The sequence below is a fragment of the Cinclus cinclus genome, chromosome 4 (genome assembly GCF_963662255.1).
Source record: "Cinclus cinclus chromosome 4, bCinCin1.1, whole genome shotgun sequence".
NCBI lineage: Eukaryota > Metazoa > Chordata > Aves > Passeriformes > Cinclidae > Cinclus > Cinclus cinclus.
The window spans coordinates 25006899-25020409 of NC_085049.1; the positions used below are offsets into that span (position 1 = coordinate 25006899).

Genomic DNA, 13511 nt, shown 5'->3' on the forward strand with positions numbered 1-13511 from the left:
TAAAGGAATGAAAGGAATTTTGGAAACTCTGCTAGAAGCCCAAACAGTCTTTGGACTTCAAAGTTTAGGGTGTTTGGCAGCAGGGTGCCCATTTGAAATGAATAATTTCTAATTTTCCCCAAATCAGGGTCACTTGGAGATTTTATCATTCAGCGATTTTATGTGCAAGCTGCAAAAAATTCTGCTGTCTGTCATGAGATATATATTGTATGGGTAGTAATTATTTAAGGTGGTTTGCCGCAATTAGGATATGTTTGAGAAGAAAGTACAGTTATGAAATTGTGTAAATGTTCTAAACCTTGCTTCAAACTTTTCAAACATGCAGCACGTTATCCCTCATGATCAGGAATATAAAGGAGTATTTGAGGCTATTTCAGGCTGGTCTGCAGGAACCTGCTCTGTTCCACTGATTAGAGCATAGGCTGGAGAAATAAACTTGGGAAAATCCAATTGCTGTGCAGGTGGGGCAGAAGGGAGAGCATGGTTGCACAGCCAGAAGTGATGCTCACACCATGCTGGCCTCCTGCTCAGGGGCACCCAAACTGGTTTGGTTCCTTACTCACATTTTACTAATGAAATGTTGTGACTCTCACAGTTTCTTTACAAGTGCTCTGAATTTCCTGGTTTGTCTTGGCCATTGCAAAGGTGAGAAGAGATGAAGGGGCTGTCTTTGAGGCTGTAGCATCCTGCTGCCTTCAGTGTTTTTCTGCTCAAAACAATTTAAACAATACCAGCAAGGAACCAAGGTTATAAAGTTTACATGTAGTTTAATGCATTTAGCTGAATGCATGTACAGTTCTTCAAAGTGCGGAAGCACAAATTGTTAAAAAGAGCTTGTCTTAAATGTTTCCAGAGTACAACGGCCAGAAGACAAATACCTGATGGCTGTAGTGGGACACATCATAGCACAAAAGCATTGTGCCTAGTGGTAAATACGAAAGATTCAGACCACAGTCATGCCTGTCGCTCTTCAGAACACCTTTCTGGAAACTAAGTTAGTGTGAGGCTGGATTTCTTCCTTTGAACATAAGGAAGTTTGATTTCCTGCTTTCTTCTGGTAACAGTTAAAATGCTGTTGTCATGTAACATATAATACTGCAATATGGCACTTAACCACTTTTTAATCAAGACTTTTAGTTTACTAGGAAACCCAGTCATACACAATCCTTTGTGGCTTGCCTAATAAAGTTGTATTTGTTTTGTCAGCTTGTAATTACCAAAGTAATGGTAGCAGTAGTTCAGCTAGAATTAAGGCCATAACTTTTTATATAGTTATTGAGGGGGAAAAAAATGGTTTTGGCTGAAAACTGCTTATTCAGGTTTTTTCTTGTTGCAATTGTCTTTCCAGATCCGATAATTGAGTGCAGAAGCCAAGCTTAGCCAGGCTAAATAAGGAACCATCAAATAAGCTGCTGTTTTGTTGATGTTATACCAGGAAGCAGTGGTAGCTGCTGCTGTACCAGTTGTAAGCAGGAGAGTCACCAACCCCTGAAACAGAGAAGGTGGTTAGTGTTGTTTTTACTCATTATATTTCCTGTGTGTCACTCTTTCCACCTAGCTCTGGCACCTGTTCCATCCCTCTGCGAGTTAAATCCTTCTCAGAAAACAAGCCAGCAGAAAAAGATTATAGATTTCTGCTGAGTTACAAACCACTTCAAGTCATAACACAAGAAAGGGCATTACATTTGGGAGCAGAGAGGGAGAGTGAAGTCTCTGTCACCCATACCCTCTTTAGTGGGCAGTGAGACACTTCCCAGAGTGACTTGGAGCAAGCAAACCTGTCCAATTTGTTCATGTCACCTGAAGAAATGAGGTGTGAATAAATCTGTGGTGGATTGCAGTGTCTTTCCCTGTTACAGCATTGCATGTACAGCTAGAGAACCAGGCAAATATTTTCTATTTTTTATTACCAATTCTTATTTTTGAGGACAATTGAACTGTTTCTCTTCAGAGAGCTGCAGAAAATGAGTCTTTTCTAAAAGGGGTGTTAATCACCTGAATAATGTTATTACTGCTGTTTGCCAGAGAGACCTAGGAATTGCAATAAGGTATAAATGTTTATGTTTCCTAAAAACATGTCACACAAAGCTCTTACCAAAGGCTGTCAGAAACTGTTTGAAATCTATTAATTTAAGGATGGTCTAGATCTGTAAATTCTCTCAGGTGGCTGCTGGCATGCATTAAAGAGAATTTTAGAGAAGTTCTGCAAGCTGTATTTTGTATTCAGACGCATTTTCAGAGAGAAAAGATTATGACACAAACCTTTCATGCTAATATCTTGTAAATAAGAGTAGGAACCTTTGGTTTGAAAACTTAATATTTCACTTACCCATCCCATTTTGTGAGCTCCAAAAAATATGGGAGTCCATGCCCAGTTCAATGCCAGGTTCCCTGCATACAGACCCAGAGGAACCACTGACTTCTCATTGAAGCCCCCCAGTTCCTTCCACACCAGGTAGGAGCCATATCTGCAGAAAGCAAAGGGGAAGTGTCATTCACTACACTGTTCAAAGCTACTACACATTCTTGATCAATGAAATAACTTCAGTGCCAGGCTCTAGATTAATTGGAGAGATTTAGATATCAGGCCCTACTTGGCAAAGTAACTGACAGTAAAGGCTTGATCAGCTGCTCTGGATAACAACATGAAGAGTAAAAAATTCCAATCGTGCCAGAATTCTCACTTTTAAGTGCATAGAAGCAGATCTACTGCATTTCAGTCTTTAAAAAGAATGCCTTGTTGAAATGGAAACAAGTCTAGGATGCAAATAGTGAAGAAACTTTACTTTAGTACCGGGACATGGTATTTTAAAGATTTTTTTTTTTAAATAAATGAAAGCCCACTTCTGAAGTGGATTAAATGAATGGCATTGAGTGGGTTCCCAAAGCAGAGTTGAGTATGGGGAGCAGGAAGAGCCCTTTAGTCATTTTCATTACTTTCACAGGGACTGAACAATGCAGCTTTGCTCTTTCGGCAGTTTGATTGCAGAGAATAATGAAGACAAGGTTTGGGCAGGGTAAGCATCAGAAACTTCAGTTTCCTAAGTGATTTCCAGAGCACAGCATGGACTTACACTTGTTCATATGTCTAACTTCAACTTCAGACCAAGATCATGATGTACAAATCTAAGGAAGCTGTGTCAAGAAAGGAAGGTAAGCTTATTAAATCTTGCTTTTAGTTATTTGTTGCTTTCCATATATTTAAGCGATTCTGGAGGAATGAAGTATCTTGGTCATTCAAGGAATGTGTGTGCATGATGGATTAGAGAAGGCTGGCACTAAGAATGATCTTTTCACTGGGCTGGATGTATAATACATAAACAAGACCTTAGGATACACTGATTCTGCTATTACCAAAATGGATAAACTGTCACAATCTGGACCTTTTTAAGGTATTTAACTTGCATCACTATCCAGATTCGTGGTGAGGAATCCAGACACAGGGTTACAGATTGTGCAATCAACTTGAAGGAAGTTGGGAAAGCCACCCCCCAGCTCTTTTCTCCTTGATAAAAAGGCATGTTTTTATTCACAGGTCAGTAATGATCTCATTCAAATGTTAAATCTTCAAATACATAAGTATTCCACTTTAAGTTAAAAAGTACAGTCTGTATGAGGAGAAAGAAATGAGAATATTGGTGGGGAGGGACAAGGGCATGAGGCTATAAAACTTACAAAGCTTTTGTGGAAAGAAAATGAAATCAAAATAAGAGAATGTGGAAGTGCCAATCTAGCATTCAGTTTCATCCATTGCGTTATTGAGCTCTATTAGAACAGTTCTAATTTTCCCCACCCCTTTTTTAAAAAGTTTCTTAAAACTACTGAAGGACATGCTTAGAAGAAATAACAGTGCTGCCTTGCTTCACTGTTTCCAGCTTGGCAGGTCTTCCCCTCAGAATGAATGAGGAAAGCAAATTAATGGCAACTTTTTGAGCTCCTGCTTTTGATGTGGATGCTTGTGCATACAGAATGTCCTATCAAACCCACACACAACTCCCAAAACATGTTTTTACCTGTTAAAGAGGCAGCTTGACACAGTTTCTTACAAATATACAGCCACAGGAATACAGTCATAGTCCTCTGGTTCAGCATTATAACAAATGCAACTTTGAGATCAGGTCAGTGCCTTAATACAGTGTGAAAAACATACCCCATAGATGTATAGAGAGTTCCCCAAACAGGAGCAAACACCCAGTTAGGTGGACACCAGGATGGCTTCTGCAGAGTTTCATACCATGTTGGGATTTCCCTTTTGGTTATATTACTTCCTAAAAATCCTCCTGCATGTGGCAGGAGTGTGAAGCCTACTGCTGGGGCCCAGGCTGGTACCACTTCCATTGAGACAGTGAACCTGAAACAAAACCAAACACTGATTGGCAGAGAACTTTTAAAATGCATCTGCAGAAGTTTCCATTTTTAACAGGTTTTTAAAATAGCTATGTCAGATCTGATCCACAGCCTAGTGTTGTCACTGTGAGAGACTGCAGCTGAAATTAATGGATCTTATACCAATACACATGTAAAGGAATCTGTCCCTGGGAAGGGGGGAGCCAGTGGGAAGTGGGGCCTTTACTTCCCTCTCAGCTGAGTGCATGGAGATTACTGAATCTTACTATAGAACTATCCTCACCCATAAGTATGGCAGAGGAATAAAGCAGTTTGATGTTATATGAACAGCACTTGGAAAATAAATAAACGCATTAAGAAGTGTGTATTTCTGCATTCCCTCAATGAAGTGGCAGAGCCAAGGAAGAAAAGAGCATGTGCTTTCCTGGGAAAGCATTTCAAGCAAAATAATGTGAGTTGTTGTCTGCAGGATGCTCAGTGGGAGCCAGAGGGATGTGAATCAGTAGCAGACACTTGAGAAGCTGCCTTGGAAAACAAACACCAGGGAAGACAACGAGAAGGTAAGTACTTAAACGATGTTTTGCTAAACAAGGAAGGCGATCGGCATACATGGGGAGTACACGTTTGGCTCCTTCATGAAGCATTCAATCAGTTGCAGCAATTGTAGCTGCCAAGCCTATTAAATTTGCCTACAGAAGTAGGGATAAGTACTGCCTTGCTCTGCTAGACCATGCTGCTTTAGTTAGGGTACAGGCAGCAGGAAAACCAAGCAAGCAAGGAAAGAGGAAGAAGCTTCATTGCAGATTTTCTGGCCAAAAGCCAAATGCTGCAGAAGAGCTGTGCTTAGTTTACTGAAATGTAAACATTAGAGCTAGAATTAAAAAAAAAGGGCAGAACTGAAAGATATTTTCTCAAATATACAGTAGGTAAATACACCGAATTCCTGTTCATCTGTTATGCAGGAGATTATGAGAAAATGCAGCAGTAGGGAAAGAGCAACTGCAGAAGGCTCAGGAGAGAAAATGAAGTTTTAGATCAGTGAGCATTTCAGACGCTTGTCAGACAAAAGTGCCATATTGATACTATCTTGGCTGTTGACTTTCCCTGGACTTCAAAGCTTCTATTGCTATAGTCATGACTGCTGGGATGAGGAGGCAGGGAGTGGGGAAGAGGAAATCCTACTTGTGGCAGATGTGCTTTAACTGATAGGAAATGGCACAGATGAGGTTGCATTGTCACATCTCTGACCCAGTGAATTTCTGTTTGGACATCGGGGTAAGCTTGGGCCGCAAGGGAGTTCTTGCACTGTGGTTTTGTCCCTGCAGTCAGGGCTCTGCCCACACTAATTTAATGTGAGATTTCAGTGGCTGGGACCACAATGCAATTTGCATGGGATCAAGAGAAATCTTGGTGATAGAAGCAGAAGTGAGGCGAAGTGAGCATAGGAGGACTGGTAAGGCACACAGGATGAGAAAAGTTGAGAGGGGAAAACAAGAAAGGGCAGGTAGGCCAGGGCTGTGGACTTAGGGGAAGTTGGCAATGAATAGAAATATACACAAAAAAAAGGTAGCAGACAAAGCCATCAGAGATACAAGTCAAGGTCAAAAACAGAACAAAAGACTGAATAGGTGGGGGAAAAAAATAGGAAAGGATTCAGAACTGAGGCTGGGGAGAAGGATAATAGGGAAGACAATGTGGCACTCTGTGATAGGATCAATTAGGTCTTGGGTGGAGGATGGACAAGGGAGGGAGGAAAAATCTGCAGTGCTCATTGCTGCCATACTTCTGCCTAGTGGATTCCACTTATGAGGACGCATCTTAAGTGGAGTAGAGGAGTTCCCCTGTTCTCCTGCACTTAGATCTGTGCTGTTATTTCCCAAGGAAGCAGGCTGTCATCTACCTTGTGCACTACTTGTCATCCCCACTAACAGCATGAAAGGCTCTGCTTTTACTGGGATGTGAAGCAATTGCCACGTGCAGGAGCAACAAGATGTGATGGAACAAGAGCTCTGAGCACAAGCATTCTCTTTGGCCTTCAGATGAGTAATTCCCAAAGGTTAAGTTAGAAATTAAAAGTTAGTAAGATGTCACTAATTTTTAACCCTTTTGCTTTGCCTACAGGGAGGCCAGGCTTAGCTCTCTGTACATGCTGTGATACATCCAACTCCACTGTGGCTGCCAATACTATTTTTTCAAAAGTGATAAGCAAGAGCCCAAAGGGTTTTATGCTTTATTTGGATGCTAACAATATAAGGGTGGTTTCCTTGCAGCACAGAAACTCAAGTTTGTCAAGGGTTCTGTCAGCTTCCTCCCAGGGAAAGTCTGAAAGTGTTCTGCAAGCTGACAGTGCTAAATACTACAAAACTGAAACAATACTGCTCTGTGGCAGTCTTTAGTGAATAAATTATGTACCCATGCATGCTGGAGGAAGAACACTGAAATAATTCTTAAGAGAAAGAAATCCAGGCAGGCAAAAAGAAATAGGGAAGGCACAAAGCAAAGAAATAAGAGAAGTGAAGCCACTCATGCACAGCAAAGGGGAGGAAATAGAAATTAAGAGACTGAACATACTGGCTGGAATTGGATATTGCTGTCCCAGTCTTTTAACTACTATTACTACTAATTAATTATATGCTGTGTTTTCCAGTAGTGTCTCTCTGGATTTCCCAAGCATGGCAAAATTCTGTCTTGCAAAGAGAAGGAGGGACAAAACCATGCAGCAAGATGTGCTGGCAGCAGGACCACAGCTGTCCATCAGCAGTGGGAGTCCCTGTGTTTTCATTCACAAGAAATTAAATACTAGTATCAACTTTACATAAAAAGCAAAGGTAAGTCAGAAAACAGCATGGAAGAGGCCACATCTGTCTGTCTCTAGTAACCTGATGTAGGTCTTTAGCAAGACAATGAGTAAAAGTCAAGGAGGCACTGGAGAGTCAGTGCATTGGCCAGTGCTGCAGTCTTTGTTTACCTGTGCAGTACAAGAGCTGTGCAATGTTTACAGAACACCCTGTACATTTTCTAAAAGTAATGTAAGCACAGAGGTTCATTAGCCCTGCCTTCCTTTCAGTGTACAGCTGATGATCTGAAATGAATTGGTGAGAACTTACACACCACAAACTTGCTAACACAGCCCCACTGGCTGCAGCAGCATTACTCAACCTAGAAATAATAACTACTTTCCTAATCATATCCCAGCTCCAGGGTGAGTTGCACAATATTCTTGCACCCTCATTTCCATATTGAAGAATGCTGGATGTCTGTGAATGATATCTACAGCATGCCCAGCAGATGTCTGTCACCAAGAACCACCAAGGTTGGAAATATTTTCTTCTCACACACACTTAAAATGTTTACTTCTTTTCCACGTCTTATCTCTGCCCTGCAACATATTCTTCATCATGCTGCCCCTTTTCTGTTTAGCCCTAGTGTGACCTCAGGCAGTTTCAACAGTGCAGTGAGGGCTGCACTAGGCCACTTTACATACATATTAGAATAATTATTCTAGATAACGAAAACATCTGATTTACCCAAAGTTGGTTCCAGCTACATAAAGTAAAAGGAAAATAAAGGGAAAAAAACCACCCAAATAATTAACCTTGCTGCCCACTGGGCTTCTCTGTTGTTTTTCTATGGTGACATAACATGAAGAAAAAACTAACAGAAGCTTTCTGTGTCCTCTTCCTGGAAAAGGGGATGAGGAGCTCTGTAGGTGGGATTAGATATATCATGACAGAGCAGCTGGATTGCTTCAGCCTCATGAAAAATGAACTAAAACACTTCTTTGTCTTGAGGAGGTCTCTGAAAGAAGGTGCCTTTCCCTCCTTGGGGCACTCTGTCAGCAGGAAGGAGAAGGTAGGTAGGAAAGGAGAACTGCTTTCATCCCATTTTCTTATACCCCTGTGCTGATAAAACTTCTGATTAGTTCCCTTCTTGTGCAGCTTGGGGCTGGCTACCCAATCACATGGGGCTTAAAAATCACATTAAAAACACAAAGGAAAATCTCCCAGCAGGGCTAAATCACCCTGGCAGCCCTGGGGTTCCCAGTGCTCAGTGTTTGGAGATGGACTGACAAAGCTGGGACCATACCAGGCAAGGGGGTCCCCAAGACTCCTACTCCCCCTCTCATCCCCTACCATATGTTTTTTTTAAGGGCAAATAAGGCTCTTCCCAGGTGTGAGAGACAGCATGCAAATTTTCCCCAGGAAGAAAGCTTCTTCCCAAGATAGCTGTCTGAAAAATTAGATAACTTACTTAATTTATATTGATAAACTATTTATGTGTGTTGTGATTTTAATTCCTGGGAAGCTGCAACACTAAAATCAAATTTATATTTAGAATATACAGTATTTATTGAAGACTATAATGCAAGGTGTACAGATGGAAAATAAATTCTCACTGCCCAGGTTGCACTTCTTTCAAAGTGGCAGAGCACAAGCTGTGCAAATAAATCTGTCATTTATTCACATACAGGGAACTGAAATGCATACTGGAGCAAGATCTCTGCTGGGGGAATTTGCCATTTACTGCTCCATCTCTTCTCATGACACCTATGTTACATGTAGAGGCAGCCATGGGCTGGGATATGGTCACATGTATGTCATATATCTCCTCTGTATCCATATATTTCAGCTAACTTGAGCAGCTCCCTTCTGGGTATTTTACGTGGAGGCTGACACAAATGGAAGAAATCATCTTACAAAATAGCACAGAGAATAGAAAAGTGAGAAAAATGTCTCACCGTGATCCTTTGGAACGGGCCCAAATAAAAAGTCAACATAATTTCTTGCTATTGGTACACATTTTCCTTCTCCCAAGCTGCACTTAGAGCAGCTTGGTTTTTTTACAGTCTCTTTTGTTGAGCTGCTCTGACTCAATGCTTGATACTGTTTCATAACCTTACTTGATGCAAAGTCGTTACACAATTGCAACTCCCGCACGGCAACTTTCACTTTTTAAAAAATAATCTTGTCGTTGGACGTTCAAATTACACTACTGTGTATTTGGGGCTGATTTATAAGTATTACTCAAAAACTCAAAATTGAAACCCAACCCCTTTCTTTTCGGCGACTTGAGGAAGATACCTTTTGTTAGTTAAATAGCAGCGTGAAAACTTCTCCGGAGAGCGAATGTGCCTCGTGTGCGCGGCAGAGCCGCCGATCCCTGCGGGACCAGAGAACGGGCTCTGCCTTTCTGCTGTGCGCGCACAGCTGTGAACCACTGACAAGCTCGTGTGCCGGACAGAAATTACGAATAAGCTTTCCAGCTTGGTGTGTTATGATTTTGTGTTTGTGGGTTGGGGGTTTTTTTGTTTGTTTTTGGTTTGGTTTTGTTTGTTTGTTTGTGGTTTTTTTTTTGTTTTTTTGTCTTTTTGTTTTTTTTTCTGCAAAGCACTTCCTATGCTAAACTCCGGCACAGAAAGCCGTGTTTGCCCAAGTCGTCTCTGACCGCGAGCGGCGGCGCGGTGCCGCCCCGCCCATCTCTATCCGGCACCGCAGGTCCCGTCCTGCCCGGGGGAACCGGCACGGGGCTGTCGTGGGCAGCGGGGAGCGGGATCGCCCCCCTCAACCCTCTCCGCGACCCGCGGGAAGCCGAGGGCAGCGCTCCGGGAGCGCCGGGACCCGCGCGGGGGCTGGGGCGGGGTAGGGCGGCCCCTCCGGCGAGGCAGCCGGGCCCTGCTGAGGGGCTGCACCGCCCCTCGGGCTCCCCGTCCCGTCCCGTCCCGTCCCGTCCCATCCCGTCCCGTCCCGAGCCGAGCCGCGCCGCGGGCAGCACCGGCGTTACCTCCTCCCCTGCCGCGCTGCTGCTGCCGCCGGTCGCGCCTGCTCTGCCGGGGCAGCCAAGCACCGCCCCCGGGCCGCGCGGGTTCCCCCGCCCTGGGGCGGGCTGAGGCGCCTGGAGCGGGCCGGGCCCAGGGCGGAGCGCGGAGCTGAGGGCGGCGAGCGCCGGGGCGGCTCGACCGACCGCCCTCGTTCCCTCCTTCTCTCCCTCCCTCTCTCTCTTCCCGTCCCCTCTGCCCGGCCCGGCAGGGGCTGCCGGCGGGGGCCGCCCCGTTCCCGTGGCAACGCCCGTTCCCGGGCGGCGGCCATGGGCGGCTGGGCCGCGGCGCCATGGCGGCTTGGTGGCTGCAGCGGGCGCGGCGGCCTCCGCGGCGCTGCGCGGCGGTGGGGCAGCTCCCGCCCCGGCGCTGGGGACCGGGCGGCGAGCCTGAGCGACCTCCTGCAGAGCTCGGTGGAGGCCGAGGAGCCGGGCGCGGCGGCGGCGGCGGCGAGGCGGGAGCGGCGATGCCCCCGGGAGGGCACGGTGCTGCTCTTCCCCGGGCAGGGCAGCCAGTTCGTGGGGATGTGCCGCGGGCTGCAGCAGTACCCCGCCGTGCGGGACATGTACCGCCTGGCCGAGAAGGTGCTGGGCTACGACCTGCTCTCCCTCTGCCTGGAGGGGCCGCGGGACGCGCTGGACCGCACCCAGCACTGCCAGCCCGCCGTGTTCGTCGCCTCCCTGGCCGCCGTGGAGAAGCTCAACCACCTGCAGCCTGAAGTGAGCGGCCGCGTTGGGCGCGGGGGCCGGGCCGGGGTCGGGCGGCGGCGCCTCGGGCCTGCCCGCGCTGCGGCTGAGGCGCCGCTCGGCTCTGTGTCCCCGCAGGTCGTGGAGCGCTGCGTGGCGGCCGCCGGCTACAGCGTGGGGGAGTTCGCGGCGCTGGTCTTCGCCGGAGCCCTGGACTTCGCCGAAGGTGCCTGGGGGACGTGCGGAACTCCCTGCTAGGATCTCCCAGCCCGGGCCCGTGCTGTTTCCCAAGCGTTGCCTGTTCTCACTGTGTCCCTCCCGCTTTTTATTTTTAATTAGAGGACGAATTTTACTTTCTTACTCCCACTGTTCGCTTTAACGTGTGTAATCCGGCATTAAAAGCGTTGACGTTTCACGAGAGTGAAGAACTGCTCTTTCTTGCGCGCAGGTGCCCGCGCTCCCATTTACGCCGCATCTCTTGTTTCTCTCCGTAGCGCTGTACGCGGTGAAAGTGCGCGCCGAAGCCATGCAAAAGGCGTCGGAAGCTGTCCCCAGTGGAATGCTCTCGGTTGTCGGCCGGCGAGAGGCAAATTACAAATTTGCCTGCCTGGAAGCCCGTAAACACTGTGAATCGCTGGGTATAGAGAACCCCGTGTGCACAGTTTCAAACTATTTGTTTCCAGACAGCAGAGTCATTGCAGGACACTTACAGGTATTGCTTCAGAGTAACTATTCCTTCAGTTGAACTGAGCATTTCACTTTTTAAAAACTTTTACTTTGCACTTCCTTGTGGGTGTTGTGTACCACCTTAGTTTGTCCAAACAAAAGTTTGGACAAGTTTGGTGTGTGGGTTTGTTTTCCGGCATGTGTTCAGTTGTTGGGTAGGGAAAGGAATCCCCTTCTATCACAGTAAGTCTGATGAGGTGATTCTTGTGGGGTGACTGAGAAAACATTTGCTGTGCAAGACTCACTTCTTTCTCTCTTTTATAGGCTTTGGAGTTTTTGCAGGAGAATGCCCGAAAATACTATTTTAAACGTACAAAAATGCTTCCAGTCAGTGGGGCTTTTCATACCAGACTTATGGAACCAGCAGTAGAACCACTGGCTGAAGTCCTAAAATCGATTGAAATTCAGAAACCACTGTTCTGTGTGTATTCCAATGTTGATGGCAAAAAGTACATGCACTCAAAGCACATTGAGAAGCTGTTAGTGAAGCAGGTGGTGTCACCTGTTCTGTGGGAGCAGACCATGCACTCAGTGTATGAAAGAAAGCAAGGAACAGAATTTCCTTACACGTATGAAGTGGGGCCCGGGAATCAACTAGGAGCCATTCTCAAACAATGTAATTTAAAGGCCTGGAAACAATATAAACATGTAGATGCTCTGGAAGATGAGGAAGCAGTGGAGACTTAAATAAGCTTTTGAGAAAAATCCACACAACTTGGGTTTTTTTCTGATTTAAAACTTTGTGCTCCCAAAAGAAGAAGTCTTAAAAACATTCATGGCTTCTCACGATGTAAAGAGCACTACGTTTGTGATTGCAATGAACATTTTCTTTTAAGTTTCTCAGGTGTGGAAAGGGGAGAGCAAAGTTTGGCTCTTCCATCTGTGTCGGGACTGCAAAGCTGTCAACAAAGAGGCCAAGTGGTGTTGTTTGGCCTCAATCCTCAATCCTGCAAGCAACTTTCCCTCTTGAGGTTCTTTCTGGTTTTTTTTTTCTTTTGGTTGATTGGTTGTTTTCTGGGGGAGTTTTTTGGGTGTGGATTCAGGTTCTAGTTGGTAGCCTTGGCTGTCTGGTGCAGGGATCTTCAGGAATGCAGGGGTTGTTGGCTCCAAGTTGTGTCGGGTTCTGCTCTGGGCTGGAGGGTGCATTTAGAGGAGCCATTTGTTGGAACAGCTTTCAGTGTGTTGATGTTCCTCTTTTCTTATTCAATTGACTTGTGGGGTGTTCATCTATGTAAAGTTCTCTTACTTTGTGTTCACATTGCCAGGTAGCAGCTGAGTGAGGCCGATGATGTTACTAGAAAAATTATTTTCTCAAGGTTAAACTATAAATAAACTATGAAGCTTTTCTTGCTATTTTTAATGCTTTGGGGTGCATCATTATTGGCTCTGTCCACATGTGGATGAAGTAACTTTCCCTTCATTTGTCTAATGCCACATTGGTTGTGCTAAGTTACACAAGAAATGTTCACTGGGGGGAAAAAATGTTTAATAAAAATATTATGTTCATTTTCTGGCAGCAGAAATGATGAGCTGGAGAGCAGCAGGTTGTCCCAAACCCTCCTGTAAAAAGATTCCCATTTCCCAGTTTGTATTTTTTATTTTGGTATTTCATGCTGCATTTAACAGATATATAGAAAAAAAATCAGGATATGTTACTTAAATCAAATGACTGACAGCATCTTCAGTAAGGTATTTTGGAAATGCAGGAGAAGTTCCAATTACAAAACCAATCATTCTGTAATTTCACATTTATGACAGGGAGAGTGAATTAAAAACACCGGCCCTTATTATCATTGCTAAGTGGGCTGTATTATTAAACAGTTCTTTTGTGGACTGAAGCTGGCAGCTGTGCCTGCCCTTACAGTACAAATTCCACTTTTTAGCATGTGTAAACATTAACAGTTAATAAAATACTGAAGCATTTTTCAGCTTCACCA

General features: G+C 45.1%; 2 protein-coding genes across 3 annotated transcripts; one reads left to right on the forward strand and one right to left on the reverse strand.

Annotated features, from left to right (window-relative positions):
• Positions 1-753: 753 nt before the first annotated feature.
• Positions 754-10161, reverse strand: TSPO (translocator protein). Its single transcript, XM_062490921.1, has 4 exons — positions 10129-10161; positions 4151-4351; positions 2330-2468; positions 754-1488 (listed from the first exon to the last, which is right to left on the reverse strand). Exons 2-4 carry the CDS (start codon positions 4336-4338, stop codon positions 1312-1314), a joined length of 504 nt encoding a protein of 167 aa, XP_062346905.1. The 5' UTR covers positions 4339-4351; positions 10129-10161; the 3' UTR covers positions 754-1311.
• Positions 10162-10283: 122 nt separating this feature from the next.
• On the forward strand, positions 10284-12929 carry MCAT (malonyl-CoA-acyl carrier protein transacylase). Of its 2 annotated transcripts, XM_062490923.1 has the most exons (4): positions 10284-10881; positions 10987-11074; positions 11343-11560; positions 11839-12929. In XM_062490923.1, exons 1-4 carry the CDS (start codon positions 10432-10434, stop codon positions 12259-12261), a joined length of 1179 nt encoding a protein of 392 aa, XP_062346907.1. In that variant the 5' UTR covers positions 10284-10431; the 3' UTR covers positions 12262-12929. The 2 variants fall into 2 exon arrangements, with proteins under 2 accessions (XP_062346907.1, XP_062346906.1); XM_062490922.1 differs by having other exon boundaries at positions 10284-11074.
• Positions 12930-13511: the final 582 nt, after the last annotated feature.